This window comes from Melanotaenia boesemani, chromosome 7 (assembly GCF_017639745.1).
Source record: "Melanotaenia boesemani isolate fMelBoe1 chromosome 7, fMelBoe1.pri, whole genome shotgun sequence".
Taxonomy (NCBI): Eukaryota; Metazoa; Chordata; class Actinopteri; order Atheriniformes; family Melanotaeniidae; genus Melanotaenia; species Melanotaenia boesemani.
The window spans coordinates 34709245-34731650 of record NC_055688.1 but is presented as its reverse complement, the minus strand read 5'-3'; the positions used below and the strand labels follow the sequence as shown (position 1 = coordinate 34731650).

General features: G+C 38.7%; 1 protein-coding gene across 2 annotated transcripts; it reads left to right on the top strand.

The window, feature by feature from the left end:
• Positions 1-2695: 2695 nt before the first annotated feature.
• On the top strand, positions 2696-20840 carry guf1 (GTP binding elongation factor GUF1). Of its 2 annotated transcripts, none has more exons than XM_041991020.1 (17): positions 2696-3104; positions 5970-6081; positions 6482-6630; positions 6705-6785; positions 6874-6951; positions 7667-7750; positions 7822-7886; positions 7964-8167; positions 10402-10541; positions 10800-10923; positions 12628-12760; positions 13765-13908; positions 15979-16112; positions 16490-16591; positions 18287-18406; positions 18497-18533; positions 20253-20840. In XM_041991020.1, exons 1-17 carry the CDS (start codon positions 2916-2918, stop codon positions 20385-20387), a joined length of 2031 nt encoding a protein of 676 aa, XP_041846954.1. In that variant the 5' UTR covers positions 2696-2915; the 3' UTR covers positions 20388-20840. The 2 variants fall into 2 exon arrangements, with proteins under 2 accessions (XP_041846954.1, XP_041846955.1); XM_041991021.1 differs by lacking the exon at positions 2696-3104 and adding an exon at positions 3567-3668.
• Positions 20841-22406: the final 1566 nt, after the last annotated feature.

The window sequence follows — 22406 nt, the reverse complement described above, 5'->3', positions numbered from 1 at the left end:
TGAATAGTGAAATATTCTTTTTAGAATTGTAATCTGACCATGAACCTCACTGCACATCAGTGTAACGTAACCACACTTATTTGTACTTAAAGAGAAAAATGTGGAGTTTATAATTTATAGGTCCGACCTACTGGAGAATAAACTGGGAGGTTTGTTTCTACTGAACTAAAATGAGTTTGACATCATTGGTTTAACACATGGAATTAACACTGATTATTGTGGGGTTTATATCAATTGATCAATAAGACTTGCCCACCTCTTAGAAGGTATAGTTACACTGCAACTCCAACACTGGCCCAAACATTTTGTTAGCGTTTACATCAAAGCTTATATGAGACAAGTCTGTACAAGTTTGGAGCACAAGCTGGTTCAGTTATTTTGGTATCTTTGAGGTCATTCCACAGATTCTCATGGTGTATTCACACTTAATAGTTTGCTAGATTCTGTGTGATTGGGAACTTGATTGGGGGTGCAACATTCTTTTGGGTGTGGGTTTGCTTTCACACTGCGACAGTAAAACAAACTGGACCATTTGAATAATGTGTCACCATCTTTGCTAGAGGTAGTGCTATATCGAGAATTACTGAAGGAGAAGACGAACAAGAAGCAAGAAGAAAACTGGCTCATTGATTGGTTAATGAAGGACAACCTCTGTTTCCACATTAGGGCAAAACATGGAGCTGCATCAGATCCTCGCAGCCTTGGGTTGATCATATTTCGGTCAGAACTTTTACTTCATTCTCTTTCCAGATCTGCATGCAAACCATTTCTCCTGGCCATCGGTTTACAACCATGTTTGTTTTGGTTGCATTTCCCATGAAGCCTTCCGTTGTACCCACCATCCTCTTTGCTTTGTAGTTTGCTTGCTCACTTGGACTGAGACCTACATTTGTTTGTGGACCAGAGTTCGCTCCTTTGATCCACATCAGAGTTCATTTGCACATTTACATCTCCCCAAATAAACCAGAATTTCCACGCAAATGAACTTGGATTTGAATCAGAAGGGCTGGTGTGAATGCATCCTAAGGGTGCCGAGGGACTCGGTTCGATTGGTTGTGGGATTAAAAAAAATTTTCCTGCACCTTCCTTTGGTTTGGTTTCCCTCTGCACTTTACTTACTCCGGCCAGGTCGTGTTTGCAAATGACAATGGGTTCACAAACATAATAAATAATAAAATAATAATAAAATAATAAAAGTCAAACAAACCTGACTCAAGCAGACCAAATCATCTGGCCAATGTAACAAAGTAGTTACCTGTAGTGCAGTCATCACTGCACCTGAGACCACTAGCCACTCACAGATGAAAACATGTTTATGTCTGGAAGAATCTTGACCACTGACGGCCACTGTCCATGATATTTGAAGTCACTGATATGTCCATCTTTACCACTAGATGTCAGTCAGTCTTACACACTGTACCTTTAATTGGGTCCTAAACAACTAACATTTTGCTTTAGCAGTGTGCAAAGTGTGTTCTATCTGGTGCTGCTGATGACAAACATCCAGAGCATGATACTACCACTACCATGCTTTACTGTGGGGTTATTATTACCATGGAGATGGATTTGTGTCACATGTTGTGTTTTCAAAGAACTCAGTAGAAGTCTCAAACCTGAACACCTCCATCCACACGTCTGGAAATGCATTTCGGTCAACTCAAAACATTTTTTTGGGCCACTTTTCAAGTACAGCTTTGTGAAGTGCAAAAACTTAAACTTGTCCAATAAAAAGGCACTCCAGTTGTGGAGCTTTGCCGTTCATTAAGGGTTGCCTCTTGCTTGGTCTGGAATACCAATGGTCTGGCCTTTCTTGGCAGCTTCATTTGGTGTCATATTTGTATAAATATATGAATATATGTACTAGCAACGAATGTGGCTTTCACATGTATGTTGATTTACATATACAAATAGGATACATATAGGTCAACAATGGAAAGCAGATTTGCTAGCATTTTGTTGTATATAAACACCTTTTTTCTCTCTTTTTTTAAAAAAATATATAGTCAGGGGATGCAAGATGGGAAAGAACTTAAACAATGGACAAAAAATACCTTTAGACCTGACTGCAATGTTTTAGATTTCAAAAAACCAACATTTCCTTTTGAGAAAATAAAAAGACTATGAATAAAATGCAGTCACCAGAGCAATAGCCCCAAATGTAAAACAAAATAAAAAACGAGCGGGCTGAAAAGGGAAATATTAAGAAGAGAGAGAGAGAAAAAAACTGATTGCTTGACAGGCAGAAACTGGGGCTAATAGAAGCTTATTATCTTTGGTTGCACAGAGGAGAAGCAATAATCTATTCATGTGCAAGAGGCAGCTTCGTTGTCATAGCAACTGATATCCATTTTTATCCTTCATCTAACAGAAGGAGTGGGCGGGACTTCCGATTGTCACTCGTTTCTAAGGGTAATTTTTATAAAAATGACACGTGCCTTGCATGTTTGCTTTTAAAAACGTTTTAAACTATCCTTTAGATTATTAATCCAGGGCGAGTCATTGTGGGCACTTATTCAGCGTTTTTCCTAAAGACTTTTGCGTTTTCTTAACCTTGGTAAATAAATTGCATGTAACATTTTACTCAGCTAAGGGCTAATACAATTCTTGATACATTAAAATAGCTCAGAGACACACTAAAAGACGTTATTGAAGGATTTAATCTTCTTTGGTGGTTTTTGACTACATTTCCCACAATTCATAGCCTCTGATCTGTCATCCAAGATGTCAGCACCCTGGGAGTTCACACACCGGGGTTAACCCAAAGCAATTTAATAAGGGCTTTTTCAATTTTGCTGTATTTTCTTGAACTGTTAAAACAATTCGCAAGTGGTCCGCCATGTGCCAGTTTTGTCGTATTTTGCTTTGAGACGTAGTTATTACGCTGCTAGCTAACAAGCCAGCTAGTTAAAGTAAACATGTCTTTTTCTCTGGTGAAACAGTTCAGTGTAATACCCTTACTGAGACGCGTTTTAGAGTTTAAAATGTGCAGAAGGAAAACTCTGAACTGTAACGTGAGCTACACAGTATTTAGACACTGTAGGATGAGAAGTCTGCCTGTGTTAACCAGCAGCAGTTTGAGGAGGATGAGCACACACCCCGACAAGGTAACAAATGTCTTTAAAACACGATTAGTCCAGGTAGTCGTAAATACATTACTGTCAATATTTGAAGACCAGTTTGTTATATTTCAATTTTACGTGATTACTAGGGCTAAAACCTTACTGTAACAACTTCTACTAAAGTGCTATTGGGAGATATTAGTTCTGGGACTGCATCAAAACACGGGGACTGTGCAGTACAAACATGCTAGTTTTATTCTTGCTACTATTATACTGGTATTAAAAAATAATAATACATAAACTTCTAAGATATTGATCTGGGAAAGTGATTAGGAGAGAGGATTGTTTATCAGTTTCAACTACTCTGGTTGTAATGAAATTAACAACAGGTGTACTGGATCCTGCAGAGGTTGCACAGACAGTCAAATTCCTCCAGGACGGCGCATCCATACGTGCCATTGTTATAAGCTTTGCTGTCTCTTCTGGCACAGTCTTGGCATGGAGGCCATTCCAGGAGACAGAGAGCTGGACAGAGCCTTAAGCCATCAGCAGGACTGATATCTGCTCCTTTGTGCAGGGAGGAACACGATGAGCACTAGCAGAGCCCTGGTGAGAATGTTTTTGGCCAAACAATCACAAACAGAATTTGTGAAGGTGGCCTGCTGCCCAGCACCATGGAACTTGATTGGTGTTTGCTATAGAAAACAAAATCTGGCAGCTTCACCACTGGCAGCCTGTGCTTTTCACAGATGAGAACAGGTTCACCCTGTTCACATGTGACCGACTTGAAAGAGTCTAAAGAAGTCGTAGAGAGTGTTAGGGCCCATTTATGCTCAACGCAGAAAATGGATATGCAGACAGACGGACAGTTTCGTCCATCTTCTGTGTCGGTTACCGCTGTAATTTGGTCAGTTTTCAGGGAGCTTAGCTATCCATCACTGGATTCAGAATATGGAGCAATACCACCAGAAATCGTGGGGGGTAGTGCTGAGCAGAATAACTGACATGCTACCAGCGAAAGAAACAAACCAAAGAAGAAGAAGGGAATCGGGAAGGGAACAAAAAAGCAGAAGAAGAATGAAGACAAGCACAACAACTGTAGAAGTTACCCAAGCTTTTAAAGAGAGTACAACGTGCAAATGTTTAGAGCGTGTTGGGCGGTTTGAAACAACTTTATAGCGTTGCATTACCACTTCCAAACGATGTCTGAAAATTACGTCTGCTCGCAAGAGTGGACTCTGAACTCAGCACTGCCCACTAGTGGAGGAACTGACTTGATAACCATGGCAACGCAAAACTTGCATGGAAGTATGAGGATGGCGTTTATTTTGCCTGTAACATCAACCAGTTTGGTGGATGGTCAGCTTTGAAATGGAGAGGTACAGACCTCAACAGACTAGACAACAGCTGCCTGATTGCAGTTTGGTATCACAGTGAAATCCATGGACCCAAACTCAGACCCTACACTGGTGCAGTGGGTCCTGGGTTTCTCCTGGTGCATACCAATGCCTGGCCTCCTGTGGCGAGAGTATGCAGGCAGCTCCTGGAGGATAAAGGAGTTGACACTGGCCCCCACCTCTGGGACATTAGATTCATCCACCGTCATCTGTTTGTATCTCAGACTGTCCAGGAGCTTAGTGATGTCCTGGTCCAGATCTGGGAAATACCTTCAAGACGCCATCTGCCATCTCATTCGGAGGATGTCAGCACGTGGGGGCCATTAAAACTACAGAATTCCATTTTGAGTTGTTAAAGAATTAAGTCAAGGACGAATGGAAAAAAAAAAAAAAATTAGAAAAGCTATAAAACTTCTATGGAAAACAAATAAGCTCAATAATGAAATGAGTGCAAAAATGGAAAGGTAGTGCAATTTGTCCATATAATATATCAGATTTTACAGTTATTAACTTTATTTACAACTGTGGTAGGGGGTTAAAGGGGACTGATGGAAGCTAAAGCCCTGAGGAGGAAACTGCTCAAACTGTTGGCCCTGGTTTTGATGGTCTGGTATCTCTTATCTGAAGAAATACCAGATTCTGCAAAAACATAAACTCCAATCTCTATTTTCTGTTTCTTCAACAGGATATTAAATATAAAAATATAAATGGAAATTAATATCTGTCTTGATGCTGCAGTGCAGGGCCTCAAACCACCTAGACAAGCGTGATCACCATAGCAACAGCTTTGCAGACCAAGCAGGCAAAGCTCCCAGCATTGAGGATCCCCATGAGGAAAACACTGGTGTCAAAAGTGTTTAAAAAGTAATATTCCCAATAGTTAATAATCCTAATGTTCAGGTAGAATACTTTTGTAGAGTATGTAAATTGGTACTGGAGGGGTCTTGACTCAAATTTTCAAAGCTATAATTGCATGTGAAAGATGCAATTCAATCTCAAACATCGTCTCAGTGAGATGATTTGATGATGATCAGTGAAATCTGATGTGTGTGTAGAATAACCAATTTTAGGACTTCGTAACAGACATCTCATAACATGATTAATAATCTTACACATTGTTTTTTTCTGTTATAATACTCTCAAAACTAGATCAAAAGGACTTTTTGGCTGGATAAAAATTATTGTAAGACTTTGTTAGATGGACCAGTGCACATATTTGTCAAAAAGGTGAGCAACACACAGATGTCAACGATTATAATGACCCACAGGATGTTTGGGTGGGTCAACAACATTTATGTGACTTCAACAACAGTCAGATGTGAAGGGCTAAACTACATCTCATAAACCTGGTACTCCTCACCAGTCATAGAACTGGACGAGGCTTTTGGATGGAAGCAAAATGTCTTTAAGAGACCAAAACAACTGTTGCCTTTAATTCAAGCTGTTAGGATTTTTGTATGATCTTGTAGAGATGCTGTCAGTCATTACATGCTGCTTTCTGTTTATCTTTAAGGATCCAGTTGACATGTCCAAGTTCCCTGTGGACAGAATCCGGAATTTCTGCATTATTGCTCATATCGATCATGGAAAAAGCACTTTGGCAGACCGGCTGTTGGAAATGACAGGTAGGTTTTGTAGAGGGTACTAGCTGAGATCCTACAGCAGGGGTGTCCAACGCTGGTCCTCAAGGGCCTCAGTCCTGCAGGTTGTAGATGTTTCTCTCCTCCAACATACTTGATTATGAAGACATGGCTCTCCGTTTTCAAGTTCTTCAACATATTGATCCAAAAATCTGATTCAAGTGTCCTGCAGCAGGAAACATCCACAATCTGCAGGACAGCAGCCCTCGAGGTTCGACTTTGAACACCCATGTACAACAGCTCACACTATACACATAAACAACACTTTTGAGTTTCAAACAGTTTGTAATTCAACTTTGCTGATTTAAATACTAGATTTTTGCAGACTTTAAACTGAGTAAGTCGTGTTTTTGTTGTACTCACTGGTTACATGATTGCCCAACAGGTGCCATAGCAAAGACCGAGAAGAACAAGCAGGTTCTGGACAAGCTTCAAGTTGAGCGAGAGAGAGGGATCACCGTAAAGGCCCAGACAGCCTCTCTGTTTTACAGCCATGAGGGACAGCAGTACCTCCTGAATCTCATTGACACACCAGTAAGTCCTTGTTTGGGTTGGTAAGCTTCTTTTTGTAAAGTCCAACCTGGCAGACCTGTTTCTTTTCTTTCCAGGGTCATGTTGACTTCAGTTATGAAGTGTCTCGGTCACTTTCTGCATGTCAGGGTGTCCTGTTGATTGTTGATGCCAATCAGGTACTATTTACGTTTTTTTCTTACAGAGTTGTTGTGGAAGGGTTTGTTGCATGTGATGAATTTACTGATATTTTATCGTCATATAAAGGGCATTCAGGCGCAAACTGTGGCCAACTTCTACCTGGCTTTTGAAGCTCAGCTGACCATAATACCTGTGATTAATAAGGTACAGTAAGATTTACCACTGAGGTATTTAACCCTTAAGAGATCCTTAAAAATATACACATATGATTCTGAGGACAAAAATGTCACCTTTTCATAAACTGCTGTAAAAATATTATATATTAAATGAGTCATTCTTTACATCTTCAGCCTGAAATATACATGTCAAATAATAACTATTATTTCTAGTTTTTAGCTCTTTAAAGGGCAGTTTGATTACAAAACTTCATAGCATTTATGAAAAACACAAGAAAACAAATAATTTCCATTCAATACATTTCAATAAGAAATACTGACTTTCATGCATTGTTAGTTTTGATGTCTGTATGTCTTTTTTTAAAAAAAACTCCAGTTTTTTATGAGGAAAAATATAAAAAAAAACTAATATAATTTCCATAAAATGCTTTGCATACTTTGAATATGAAAAAAAATCACACAATTTAAAAATACGTGGCCAGTAGTTTAAAATGAAATTTTAGCATAAAGAAATGGATTTGTTTATGTTAACGTTAATGACATTTATAATGTTTTTTTGTCCTTCAAAATGTGTAAGTTTCTGTGCAGTTTAGCCATTTTAGGCTAATTCAAGGAACTGATAAAATAATCTAAAAAAGAATATGCTTTGGGGAATTTCAGCTGTTTTTAATCAACACAACTGAAATATAAAGGCAGAAAATGTTTCCACATTCAGGGTTAACGTTTCACTCTTTTCTTCTCAGATTGATTTGAAAAATGCCGATCCAGAGCGAGTAGAGTCCCAAATTGAAAAGGTGTTGGACATCCCAAGTGAAGAGTGCATCAGGGTAAGATGGGGGATGTATAAAATGATTTTTAGTCAAGTGTTGATCACTTTTCTCATTCACATCCTTTTTAGATTTCAGCTAAACTTGGAACAAACGTTGAGAAGGTTCTCCAAGCGGTTGTGGAAAGAATCCCACCGTAAGCTCGATTAGTTTATTAGATTTTTCATGTGTTTAATCATGTTTGATTGTAAACATTTTTCATTTTCTTCCCAGGCCCACCGGAAGCACCGATGACCCATTTAAAGCTTTAGTGTTTGACTCCAACTTTGACCACTACAGAGGAGTGGTGGCCAACATTGCTCTCCTTGGAGGTCAAGTCAAAAAAGGGGACAGGATTGTGTCGGCACATCTCTGCAAAACATACGAGGTCAACGAGCTGGGTCTTTTGCGGCCAGATGAGCACCCGACACAGAAGCTGTACGCTGCATTCACGCCCATCTCCCGTCATTATACACACACTTTGCACAGTACTGTGCAAAAGTCTTAAGCCACCCCTCATTATTTTTTATAGTCCCATGAAAACAGGAAATGGATTTATTGAAACGGTATGAACACAGAAAATGTAAACTCAGTATATAAAATCAGCAACTATCAGCCTCTTAGACAAGCTTTCTGTCATTTCTTCAAGAAAAGGACTTTCCAAAACCCTTTTTTTAGATGTTTCTACCTTTTGTTCTGTTCTCTGCACAGAAGATTTCACAGCGCTTGAATAGTGTTGAGGTCTGGGCTCTGGGGGGATCCATCCCTTCATTAGAGCTGTTGCCACTGATTTTCAGTCCAGTTTTTGTGTTTTGTGACATACCTCAGCCTTTTCTCCCTGTTTCCACTCCTTAATAATGGCTTCTTGACGGCAACCCTTTCACAGAGACCATTTCTGATGAGGCTTCAGTGAACAGTAGAAGGTCCAGATGCATCGCTTAGGTCTTGCTTCAGGTCTTTGCTGGATTTGTTCCTTTTTCTTTAGGACATCACTTTCAGATCCTGTTCAACTCTGGTGGATAGTTTTTTAGTCCTGGCACTTTCTTTTGTCCTCCACATGTCCAGTTTTCCTCAATATTTTTAAGAAAACACACTGCACAACATGCTGGGATATACCCAACTTTTAAATAATAGTTCTTTGAAAAATCACTGTTGCATGTCTGTCAAACTTAATTTTTTGTATTATTCCTCAAATAAAGTAAAAGAAGCATCTGCTACTCACAGAAAGTTAGAGATATTCAAATTCTGAGTAAAAATTTATAGAAACTGTAAAAAGTTGATGCTACACTGATATTATATATTGAATGTGGGACATTTAAATAGAATCATGCAATAATTCCTTCATCTCAAACAGTTTATTGAAAGAAAAGCTAACATTGGTGGGTATACCACAACATAAAAATGTCAATGTCTAAATATCGTGTCTCATGTTCAGTGTCGTCTTGGTCTTAAAATGTCAAAATGTGACATGTTATTGAAAATGTTATTGAACCAGAACATTCGTGGTTCAGACGGTTCTTCTGCACTTCATAGTTGTTCATTCAAACATTTAGAGACAGTCAAATTAAGTTGGAGTTAATTTTAGATTCATTCTGGTTCAATCTGAATGTTGTTTTTAGCAACTAATACTAAAATAATGGCAAATTTTTTTTATAATTGTAGGCCATTTAAATGTAATAAAGCTAATAATGTGCCGATAATGTAATCATACCTATTTTTGAAGTGCAAACTGCTCAAAAACTGCTAAAAAATCTTGTATTTTAGAGAACTGCAGTCTTATTATTGCTGCAGGTATTACAATTTCAAAGGGCTTTTTCATGCAAGGCCAGTAACCAACTAACAGCATATTTTCTACATTATTGGCAAAATGTTGTTACACTATTGTCTAAAAACATTTATTTAGTTATTGGCTTTATTACTCTAAAAATTGCCCAAATAATTGCCTTATAGGTTGCAAATAAGCTACTTATGTGAGTGTATGATGCGTCTTTGTTAGACTGCTGGGAACAAAGTCCCAAACGCTTCCATTTAAATTTGGTTCTTTGCTAAGTTGTCTGTTATATGTAGACACAATAATGGTTCATCCCTTGAGTCAGGAGCTTTTTTTTATGCTTAAATGGATCCTAGGTCAGCATGAAGTGGGTTAACAAACAACTACAGTGCAGCAACAAAAACAAATTCTCTAAAAGTTCGGCTGTAGAAGGTCTGGACTCACAGTGAGTGAAACTTCACAAACCCGTCATTCACAAAGCCTGGAGAAGTATTTCCTAAGACTACCTTTATAGATTATAAGAAACAAGGTATGGCCTCTTGGAAGCTAAAAGAAAAATAGTGAAAGTAATAGTTGAAGGGTGGGTTAAGACTCTTACACTGTGCTGTATTTCTCCAACTAAAACTGTAATAAGGATGCATCACTGACAGCCTTTAAAAAAAAACCAGCATCACTCACTGCTTTTATGTTTTATGTAATGGTCTAACCTAAACAAAAAAAAAGTCTTTCTAGTCTTTTAAATCATTTGCCTGGTTTTCATTTTGGTGTTAAAGTATTTAGAATCTGCACTGAACTTTCTGAAGCTTCTTCCTATAAATTAATGTCAAAACATATCAAACAACCCTCAGTATACAAGTAAAGGTTTAATGTTTGTCTCTTTGTAATGTGAACTGTTTTGCAGCTTTGCAGGCCAAGTGGGATATATCGTCGCAGGCATGAAGGACGTTAAGGAAGCCCAGATTGGTGACACGCTCTACCTGCAGGAGCATCCTGTGGAGGCTCTGCCTGGGTTTAAACCTGCTAAAGCCATGGTCTTCGCTGGTAAGAGCTGTTCTCATCCACAGCTGCTTCTTGCTTTCAGATTAGATATTATATAACTGTATTAAAATGAAGCCATTAAGACCTTAGGCACCATCTGAATGTGGGAACTGGTGTAGCCATGTGATGCATCAGATCGCAATGGGTTTACAGCTGAGTGCATTTTGTGTTTGTCAAGCCAGCGTGGTGCAATCAGTGCCTTTAATGAAGAGTCTTGTTTGCTGCTGATGTGCACCCTTTTTTTTATTTACTGTCCCTCAGGCATGTACCCAATGGACCAGTCAGAATACCCCGCCCTTCGCAGCGCCATTGAGAGGCTGACTCTGAATGACTCAAGTGTCACAGTGCAGAGAGACAGCAGTCTGGCCCTGGGAGCAGGCTGGAGGTCTGAAATACAACTCTTTGAATTAGAATTAAAAAATGGCTTTATAATTCCCAACCACGAAGCAGGTTATAGCTCGTACAGAAATGAGTGTAAGAAACAACGTCTTTTTTAATAAAGAAATTAAGAAGTGCACTTATACATTGAGACCTTACTTCTGGGGTCAATGTCTGGTACTTCTGTTTTATGGAAAAGTTCTACCTATTACTACAAACCCCACTTCCAATGAAGTGTCACATGACAAAGACAAAATATTTAATGTTAAAACGGATTAACATTATTGTTTGATTTTGATTAACCTTTCATTTTAAATTTGATGCCTTGTCCAAAAAACGCTGGGACAGCATCATGATTACATGATAATCATGATAACAGTGCATTCGATGGGAGACAAGTCTGGACCGCAGACGGGCCGGTGTCGTACCTACAAAGCCGTGCTGTAGCAACACGAGCAGAATGTGGCTGAAATAAGCAGGAACGTCCCTGAAAACAAAGCTGCTCCAAAACCTGTATGTTTCTTTCAGTAGTAACGTAGCACCGTTTAACTTTCTCACCTTAAAAACATGTGTTTGATTTGTTTTGATGGAGCAGTGACATTTATTATGTACATTCCTGGAGATGTTGCCCAGTTGAGAAACTTCACAGCTGTTTTTTCCTGGGACGCTGTGTCACTTTACACTTTACTTCGAATTTGCTCAATACACTGCATCACACGCCAGCAACTGGATATCAACACACTGGCTGTTTTGAATGCGCACTGTGGCTGCGTCAAAGAAACAAGGGAGTATTTTATGGGATAAAAACAGGGAAGGAAAGATAAAAAGAAAACAAAGACAAGAGTCAACATCAGACTGACTTTTAATGACTGGTGAGAGCTCAGAGAAAAGACAGGATGCAAGATGGATGCTGAATTAAAGAGGTATTACGTAGCTTTCCTGACTCATGTGATGGCAGAGTGACATGTATTATGTGCAGAAACCATGTGATACAACTTTTTCTTCCAGGACGCTGCACGACGTTGCAGCCGAGTTTTGCTTTATACACAATCGTAACGCTGACCTGTTTCCATTTAACCCGTTCTCCTGTAGAAAAAGTCAAACTGGGTTTTTTTTTTAAGCATTCCTCAGCTTTTCCAGTGTTTTGTTGCCCCTGTTCTAAATTTATATGGAACAGGTTGCAGCCTTTAATATCAGATTAAATATATGCTTAATAAAACCAAAAAACTATGAAGCTGATCAGTTTGAATATTGATATTATCTTTGTATTGATCAAGTGAATGTAGGTAGGTTGAAAATGATTTGCAAATCATTATATTCTGTTTTCATTTACGTTTTACACGAGTTTGGACCAGAAAAAAAGACCAGAATTTAGGCCTTTTTTTGTTGTTGTTTTCTTCAGTTTGGACACAAACTTTTAGTCACAATTGACTTATTGGCAAATAACTTTCTTTAGGACATGTTGTAAGTTGCCAGAATCAACAGCCAAGCAAGAGTTTATTTACAATCACAGATTTTATCACCCATCTAGCTGATGTAAATCAGATTTCTGACTTCTGACTGATTTAGATCCTTTGGAAGCGTCATGCTCTGCTGGAAGAACACTGAATCAAGCAGTTGAACTCTTTCCAGACAGCGTCTCTGAAATGAAAAACACCAGTATTAATCACAGGACTTGACTTCGGTTCTGGACCTTCCTGCTGTCTTGCAGACTTGGCTTCCTGGGTCTTCTCCATATGGAGGTGTTCAATCAGAGACTTGAGCAGGAGTACAATGCCTCTGTCATAGTAACTGCTCCCACTGTGCCCTACAAGGCGGTCCTCTCCTCAGCCAAACTCATCAAGGTAAGAGCTCATACATCTTCTCTTTTACAGCCGAGTTCGGCTTATGCTGATTACAACACAACGTTTCCACTCAGCAGAAAATTGATGCTTGATCAAGGCTGTCTTGTGCTACTGGGATGTTTCACTGGAGAATGATATATATCTGATGGGAAATCCTTAAGAGGACATTCAGGTGTTTTTGTGCAAAAACAGAAACTAATTTGAATGGATTGTGTGCTCAGATTGTTACAATTTTCTTTGTTTTTCAGTGTTACTTGAGTAGAAATTTAATATAATTCTGGGTTAGAAAAGATGGGTTAGAAAACCAACGGGTAAAATCAGCACTGAAGGTCTGGAGGGAAGTTATAAAAGGGTGCACACAGTGAGAAGATATTAAAATCTTAAGCTGTGGAGCAAATGACTCAGGCTTTATACCAAACAGAATGGATGATAGATTTAAATTATAGATTTTAAAAATGCATAAAATCCCTGTTATAATATAAAAGAAAAATGAGTTTTCAAGCTCTGAGAGGAATTTATACTGGAAAATTTGGATTTTTACCATTAAGGAGCTTTTACAATTAAAACATCTAAATGAAAAACATCAGTGAGGCCAACTTTATATATAAAATCATATAAATCACAGATTTAATGGAGGACTCATTACTAAATTTAAAAAGTGTTTAAACAACTTAAAAATCCACTCAACAAAATATATAAAGAAGAGGTAGAAGGAAAGAGACCTCTCAATTTCAGATGATGGATGGCAGGATGTTCGTGAAGCCCAATGGAAATGCACAAAATTTCATTTACACAGTGAGATTTATTGTTGGCTCTTATTGGATTTTTAAAAAATTAAAATGACCTCCCAGGTCATATTTGTTTTCTTTCATTCTGAACAGCTTGTGGATATTAGGAGGCGATTGTTCGTATCTTTATATGTTATTTGGATGAATCTGTATTCACTATACTTGAGTATGCATAACTGAATAAATAAAGGATTGGTTGAATTCTTCTTCTTCCAGGAACATGGCAGTGAGGAGATAACCATTGTGAATCCAGCTCAGTTCCCAGACAGATCGCTGGTGTCGGAATATTTGGAGCCCATGGTGCTGGGGACCATCCTCTCACCAGACATTTACACCGGCAAGATTATGAGTCTCTGCTTGGTAAGAACACAGAAAATTCTGATTAGATTCATGAAAACTGTTGGCGGAATTTGTTAATGAATTTCTAGGCCAAATGGGATATATTGATGCTTTTTATGGAACAGTAACATACAGCACATTTTCTACTTGGCTTTTCTTTCCTGGTCATAACGGCAGTTGAGTTTTGAGATCTTTAACATCCTCTTGATGAGACCTATTTTTGTCTGCCTCTTGTCTGAACATATCTAAAATAAATTAACGACTAAAACATCTAAAATGGCTATATGTATGTTCTTGATCTCTACAGAAAGCTGAGACATGTGATATTCCTGCAAACATGTCAGAATCCAGATATGTGTTAGACTGTCAGAGTAAATTAACCTGGAACACAGTAGAAAATGGAAATGTTTATCTCCCCTTAAAAGGAAACCACATTCCTTTCAGTGAAAACCAGAGGATAGCAGCCAAGTTCATTTAGGAATGAGTAAAGTCTGATGAGGAACTTTGCAACATCAGCAGATAAAAAAAGCGAACCTGAGCCGTTTTCCAGGTGTTTTAATAGACAATATCTCAGTAGCGATGGCCCCTAAATTCACCTCAGAAACATGAGGATTCAGAAAGATGACTGATGATGATTCATTTCAGACAATGGCAGAGTCATAGGACATTAACAGAGTCTTTTAGAGACATGACTTCTGATTCTGGCTGCTTGCTCTCAGAGTTTTTGTCCCACAGTGATGAGACAGACGTCTTTGTAACCAGCGGAGTCTCTGCTTTCATGTTGTTAATGGAATTGTACTTGTACAGCACTTTTCCAGTCAGCTTGACCACTCAGTGCTCTAAAGTGGAGATGTTATGATGGTTTTCTTACATTCCCAGATAATATCTTGGGGTTTTAATTGTGTTTCTTTTGGGTGTCAACATTTGGTAGAGAGTATTTTAGCTGAGTGTCTCCCCATCGTTTTGGTACGTTACATGTTAGGATTGCTGCTTCCTAGTGTGTGCAGAGATCGTCTGTAGTGCACGTATCTCATGCTGCTATCTTTACAGGAAGTTTAATCAAGAAGAACTTAAACTGTTATGTTATTAGCCACCAGTATCAGGCTATCTTTACACCAACATGTGTTTGTAGTCCTGGTCTTAAAGCTGAAACCCTAAAACCTCATTGCATTTTAATTGTGTGGTCGCTGGAGTATTTCTGTAATTCCCACCCACATGTGCTGCAGTAAACCTGTTTTGAAACGAGTTGGTCACAAAACCACACAAACCGAGTGGAGTCGAGCCGCGTAGGTACTAGTAGAAAAGGGCCATTAATTAATTCATCTACTGTGGGCTGGTGCAGAAATGGTCTCCATGGAAGGGTGGCTGTTAAGAAGCCATTCTTAAGGAAGGGAAACGGACTGAAGCATGTCACATAACTCAAGACCTGGCCTAAAAAACTGGCAGCAACAGGTCTGATGAAGTGATGAATCCTACCCAGAGCCCAGACCTCAACAATGCTGAAGCACATGTGTCAAGTCCTTCAGGAAGCCCGGAGAACTATTCCTGAAGACTGCTTAAAGAAAAATCAAGAAAGTTTGACTAAGAGGGTTCAGACTGTGTAGATGCTGTCAAGGTTGTTGAATAATAACCACTCATTTTTTCCTGATATACTACATTTCTGTTTAAGTTTGCACATATAGTAAATGGCTGCACTTATTTCCTGTTATCAAGAATATATATTTAAAAAGATCTGACGTGTTCGTTTGACGCGGTATTTCAACCAGAGGTGCTGAGATGTTGTTCAGGTGTTTTTCAGTGTTAAAGGCTTCAGAGTTTCTGACAGGACCAGCTGGAGTGCATCTTTGCTTTTCAATCTTTCTAAATTTACCTGCTGCCAAAGATAAAACACAGTACGTGAAACGAATAAATAAAAACACAGAATTTCCTCTGTGATTTAAAAAGGAGGAAAAAATGATCCTTTTCTGGTTATGTTTCCAAGCAGGCTCCATCAATTTTAGAGCTACCTCATGAAGTTGTTTCCCTAAATAGCCCTTCTTTGACAGGTGATTCATGAAATACACACTACATTGATTATTTGTCCTCCGTCAGAATCGCAGGGCGGTCCAGAAGAACTTGGTGTACATAGATGACCAGCGTGTCATGATGAAGTATCTCTTTCCTCTAAATGAAATCGTTGTGGATTTCTACGACCTCCTTAAATCCCTCTCGTCTGGATATGCCAGGTAAAGCCGATCAAGACCTGTTTATAATGAATTCCAATAGGGGAACATATATACTCATAAATTTAAGAAATTTTGCCTGTTTGTTTGTGATATTGTCACTTTATACATTATATGGGATACATGGAGTATATTCAATATATCACCCACCTCTACTTGAATTTAAGAGCAATTAAAAAAAAAAGCTATGCCTTTTAAATGTGTTATACCAGATTATTTTCCTCAAAAAAAACAAAAGTTGTGGGTTATTTTTTTTTCATCTTAATTTTTATATTGGTTTCTCTTGTTCTACGTTTAGGACTCTCCAGTCCCTTTACAAACAGACCTCTTGTTAGATCTGTAGTTTATAAAATCCTGTGTTCTCCGTGTGTTCTGCACAGCTTCGATTATGAGAACACGGGCTACCAGGCTGCTGATCTGATAAAGATGGATTTTCTTCTGAATGGACAGCCAGTGGAAGAACTCACCACAATTGTACACAGGTAGGTTTTAATTAACCAGATGTGTTTGTGTTTGTCATATTTCCTCTCTCCTGTGGCTTAGCATTAATGTTGCTGTCAAGGTTACACGATATGGTCCTTGATCACTGTTGCAGTTACCCTGATCCCACGAAGCATGAAACATATTCGATTCTGGAGATTGCATAAAAATTTGCCTCTTGGCAGCTGGTGTTAACATGACTTTACACACCGGACAAATACTTCATTTTATGTCTGACAAGGACAGGAGAGCAACTTTACAGAAAAAAGTGATGACGCTGAGCAGATCAGTGTTTATCATCCACTCTACTGAAGTTCAAGGGCGCTTTGCTTCACCAGCGAAGGCCATCTATCTCAGACCGTTCATTCAGCGCCGTGCTGACCTGAATCAAGCCAAGCTTCTATCAGTTACTGTAATTAATGAGAAGCACTAATCTCAGAATGAAAACATATTTTTAGGGAGTACATTGGCTCCAAATCCGCTTTAAGTTGAGTTATTTAGTGTAATTTGTAAAAGAAAGCAAGGTTTTATGTGTCATGTCATAATAAAAAGGAAACATCTGGCCCTGACCAGGTTGTAAATTTGAAGTAAATAAAATAGATGAACAACAAAACATGGCATGTTACGCCATGTCATTATTTATTTAACAAAATGCAGAAGGATTGTATGAAAATACAGCAGAAAGGTGCTTTTAAACAAATACACATCAGCAAGTGTGAATTCCCTTTACAAAAGCAGCAGCTTGGACCGTTTCCAGGTCTGGAGCATTCAGATATGTGTTAACACAATGAGCTCGTTTACATGACCATCAAAATCAGATAACTGTAATAATCTGATCTGACGCACCTACATGAACTTCTGAAATGTGATACACGAAAACCCATGTCTACATTTTCCAGTCCATTATCAGATTTTTTTCAGAGTACGTGTATGGTGACGTCACTTCCTGTTACTTTCAAACCATCTGGTCTTTATTGAACACGGCAGTACCCACGGCCTTAGCATTAGCTGCTAATCTGGGAGCTAATAAGCCACTAAATAGACTACATGTGAATGTTTTACTTTGTTTATGCTGCTGCACACCGCCGTGTTTTACCTCTGGCTTCTGCTCGTGTTGTGACGGCGTCGCCTCCATCTTTTTAACAGAAGATGTTGAAAAGACGGAAGTGACGCAGTTTTTTGCACATGCCCAGATGTAAAATTTTGCTGTCTATATGACCACTTGGATGATGTGATAACCCCTGAAATCAGATAATGATCAGAATTTTAGTGTGCATGTAAACAGTCTCAGTGCCAAGGAGGAAAGACATCAGCTATAGTCTTAGTCCATGCAGTGATGTGAGCAACTATTAGAAGAGAAAGAAGACTCTCCAGGCCTCAGTTAGCATGTTAAATGTTAAAGCTCAGGACAGAACAATTAGAAAAAGACTTGTTTGGAAGTTTTCTCTCTAAAAAGAACATGGTAGCACAGCTTACGTTAGCAAAGTTACATTTAACCGCACGACTTCTTTTTTTGGCTAGATGAGACCAAAGCGGGAATGTTTGGTCAGAATGTACAGCAGCATGTTTGGAGAAAACACAGAATATCGGCTCAGACACTTCATACCAACTGTGAAGCACAATGGAGGAGGGCTGAGGATTTAGGCTTGCTAGGGTACGTTTTACAGTTGCTTTAGACAAATGTGTATTCTTTACAGGGACCGTGCATACAGTTCTGGGAAGGCCATGTGTGAGCGGCTGAAGGACTCCATTCCTAGGCAGATGTTTGAGATTGCCATCCAGGCAGCCATTGGAAGTAAGGTCATCGCAAGAGAAACGTAAGTATGAGATTTGCACTAAGTTGCTGGAATTGTTAGAAATGTATGAAATCCAAAATGGTACAATCATACTGTCTGTGCCTCTTTCAGAATAAAGGCGTATAGAAAAAATGTTCTTGCAAAATGTGTAAGTCAACTTTTTTTTCTTCCCTCTTGCTGAAAAATTCCTTAGAAAATAAACAATTTATTTGTTGTAGTAAAGCTTCTTGGTAGTGAATCTTATTTCGTTGGAAAGCTTGTCATTATGGGAGAAAATCTTAGTGCAGAGAGATGTTGAGAGCAATCCTTTATGTCCTCAGCGTGGGACTGAACTCTTGGCCAAGATGGAAACTCAGGTCTCCACAGAGCAGGGTTTACCTCCAGAGAACGGAACAGCCTGCCAGCAGTCCTGACCTCAACCCCACTGAAAATGTGTCGACCAGTGACCAACACTACCTCATTGGCTGACTGGTGACAAATAGGGATGTCACTATTACTCAACCTCACTATTAATTGTGGGTGGAGTGGTAACCTAGTGGTTACAGAGGTGGGCTTGGGTCTGGAGGACCAGGGTTCATGTCCCCAGGCTGGCAACAGAGGTGAATCACTGTGAACCTGTGGATATCAGAGGATTAATTTTGGTTTGTTTCATGAGATGTATACTCACAGTTAAAGATTTCTTGTTTTATTAAACCCCACAATTAAGTGCACACATCGCCCAATATTACCACTTTCCATAAAAGTTATATGTGAACCGTATCAGCAGATGAGCTCAACTCAGAGACCAAAAGAAAAGTTACATCCTCATGTTCTTGCTTCTGTTTTTGTCCCGTGTTGGTGCCAGAAGAGGCATGTTAGAGACCAAGGATTCATTAAGTAAATACGTTTCACCACCAGCTTTCTGCAACAAAGTGAGGGTAAATGTTCAGTTACTGGGTTTAATGAGCTTAATGTAACATTGAGATTAAACGTCATCGTTTCATCTGTAATTTTGTCATTGTGTATGACTTGGGTTGGGCTTACGTGATAACATTAGATGGTTAAAAAAATAATAATTTTGCTGTCCAAACATGATCGAATGCGTCAGCATAATGCTTTCTATTGTCAATAGTGTGCAACGTCCTGTGCATTATGTATGTCTCAAACCGCAGCTAATTTGCTTAAGGACAGCCGGAAGTCGAAGCTAAAATGTTTGTCCTGGGTTTTTCAATTCACAACTCAGGTCAAAAAAACAATGTTAAAAACACTCCAAGTCCAGGTAGAGGTCCTGTAGCCCTTTCAGTCTGTTTTCCCTGAGAAAAAATCCAGAGTAGATAAGTAGGATTTATTTATTCTGTACACATCCAAGAGGATTTATTTGGAATGAGACTTCTTTGTTACTTTACTTTGTTTTCATATAAGTTAGCTATATATGTTTGCATCAGAAGATAGAAATAAATCAAACCTGGACCTATAAGGAGCGTTGATGTGATTTTACACCTTTATAGTGTTTTTGTGGCTGTGTATGGTTCTTCCACCGGCTACTGAAGTCCCTATTTGCCAAATTAAATAGTGTAAAATGACTAATGTCTTCAATCATCCGATTCAGTAAACGACACCAAATGAGTCAACTGCAGAATCAGAAGCTTTGGCAAGTTTTTCATGGGCACAACCCACATCCTCAACTCTGCTGCTCATCCCACAGATGCATTTTCCTTACAAATACAGGGAAATAAACAGGCTTTCCAACTGTATAGGATTTACTGCCGAGACGTATTATGGCAACAGAGAAATAATCAACCAAATACAAATTCCCTTAATTTTTTGCAAAGTTTTCAAAACATCAGGTGTCCTGACTTTGTTTTATTTTGTTTGTTTTTCTTGCTAGTATGGAGGTGACATAACACGGAAGATGAAGCTACTGAAGAAACAGGCAGAGGGTAAAAAGAAGATGAGGCGCATCGGCAATGTGGAAGTTCCCAAAGACGCCTTCATTAATGTACTGAAGAGGAAAGAAAAATAGTGATACTATGTGTGCTTTATTACTACATATATTATATATGGAGCCAGTCATTGCTACATTTTCTTTGAATAAAGCTCCAACTGTGATGCTGATGTGTCATTACTTCTCTTCTCATATTTAAAATGTTGGCAGTTCTAACAAAAATAAAAAATATTGGAAAAAAAACATGAATTAAACCCAGCTGTATTCAGTAGATCAACTTATGTGATTATTTTATATTGCGGACTGCATGTATGGATTCGTGAACATAAAGTACTTAATAAGACACATCATAGTTCGAAAACAACACAAAAGATTAGATGTTCTTGCAAACTATATTCATAACAAGGTTTTCAAAGACAATGAGCAGAAGGTGAGGGAGGAAAGGGAAGTACATACCAGGAATCTGTAATTATTGTCCTGCTTTAACAGCAATTTTCCAGTCTGTGATCAATAAAGTACGTCTGAATTTAATGGGATGTTCTCAAATTGATTGAAAGTAGAAGAAAATATTTTAAAATATAGATTGTATGTGAAGCAATACTATGATGTGAAAATTATTTTGTGGTTTGAATGCAAACTATGACAATCACTGAATATTTCAGGTATTAGTCTGTAAAAAGTTATTCAGATTGTAAACTTATCAGTGAACCAGGTTTTCAGGGCAACATACAAAAAGAAAAACTGTGAAGGATATGCCTTTGACTCATGGATTTCAGTTTACATTAAGGATGATGAGACGTTAAAGGCAAGAAGAAATAAAAAGTTGACATCCATTCATCTGTCTGACATTATTCTTTACGATGTTCCTCCAGTAGATGGCAGCAGCAGCTCAGACCTGGAACGCTTAGAAACAGGTTAACTCCGTTCTGTGCTAATTTCCAGCCAGTCTCAGGCCACAGTAATGTCAGATTTATATTAAACCACTTAGACTGGTCCCAGCAGAAGGAGCTACCTGAAGATGGGATCTTATTATCACTCAGCCTTTTCTGTCGCACACATCAGTTGGCATTTGCTGCAATAAAAGGAAGGATGAAAACTTTGACACATTGAAATTAATGAGTGTGAAATCCATTAAAGAAATAATCCTTTCAGTGTAGACTGTCGGACCAATGTGTAGAATAGCAAATCTCAACCAGTACAAGCTTAACCCATGTTCAAAAACGCTGAACATGGATTCATGAACACACAATGTTGTGATTTGAAAATCTCCTAAACCCTTATTTTATCCCCAATAGAGCACAAACAAGACATCACATGTTGAAACTGAGACATTTTATCTTTTAACTGAAAATATGAGCTCATTTTTAAACTGATGGCAGCAACATGTCTGTAGAAAGTAGTTCTAGGGTGATGTTCTTTTCTTTAAGCAGCATCTCCTCTTCTTTTAGCAACTGTCTGAACATCTGGGAAGTAAGGAGATCAATTGCTGGAGTTTTAGGAGAGAATTGCCCACGCTATAGGCAGGAATGCAACCCCATACCATCAGAAATGGTATGGGGTTGCATTTGTGCTGCAGGGATGGTATGGTGTTATGCAGGCTTTTCAACTGTCCATGGATAAGCTGGATGCTCCCTCTTCTCTTTACTCTGCAGGTAATTGCATCCATGTTTTTCAAAAAGACTTTCACATTTTGATCCATCTGATCACAGAACAGTTTTCCACTTTGCCTCAGACCCTTTTAAATGAGCTTTGGTCCAGCGAAGATGGCAGTGTTTCTGGATCCTGTTCACATGGGGCTTCTTTGTATGATAGAGCTTTAACCTGCATCAGTAGATTGCATGGTGAACTGTCTTCACAGACATGCCCCCCATCATTTTTCATCACTCTTGATTTCCTGCAATAATTTCAAGTAAAGAATCATGCCTGCTTTTAGTGGAAGGGCTGAAGATGACGAGCATACAGTTTTGACATTCAGTCTTATCTTTGTACACAGATTGTTCCACAATTTCTGGACTCAAAATTTTAACTTGTGTTAAATTTGATGTCAGCAACATGTTTCAGAAGTCAGTATGGGGCAACAGAAGAATGGAAAGGTAA

Bases quoted from the DNA above. Each gene is read 5' to 3' on its own strand.
- guf1 (XM_041991020.1), top strand. From the start codon at position 2,916: ATGTCTTTTTCTCTGGTGAAACAGTTCAGTGTAATACCCTTACTGAGA. The intron at 6,082-6,481 runs GTAGGTTTTGTA...ATTGCCCAACAG, and splicing joins CCGGCTGTTGGAAATGACAG to GTGCCATAGCAAAGACCGAG. The intron at 7,751-7,821 runs GTAAGATGGGGG...CATCCTTTTTAG, and splicing joins CAAGTGAAGAGTGCATCAGG to ATTTCAGCTAAACTTGGAAC.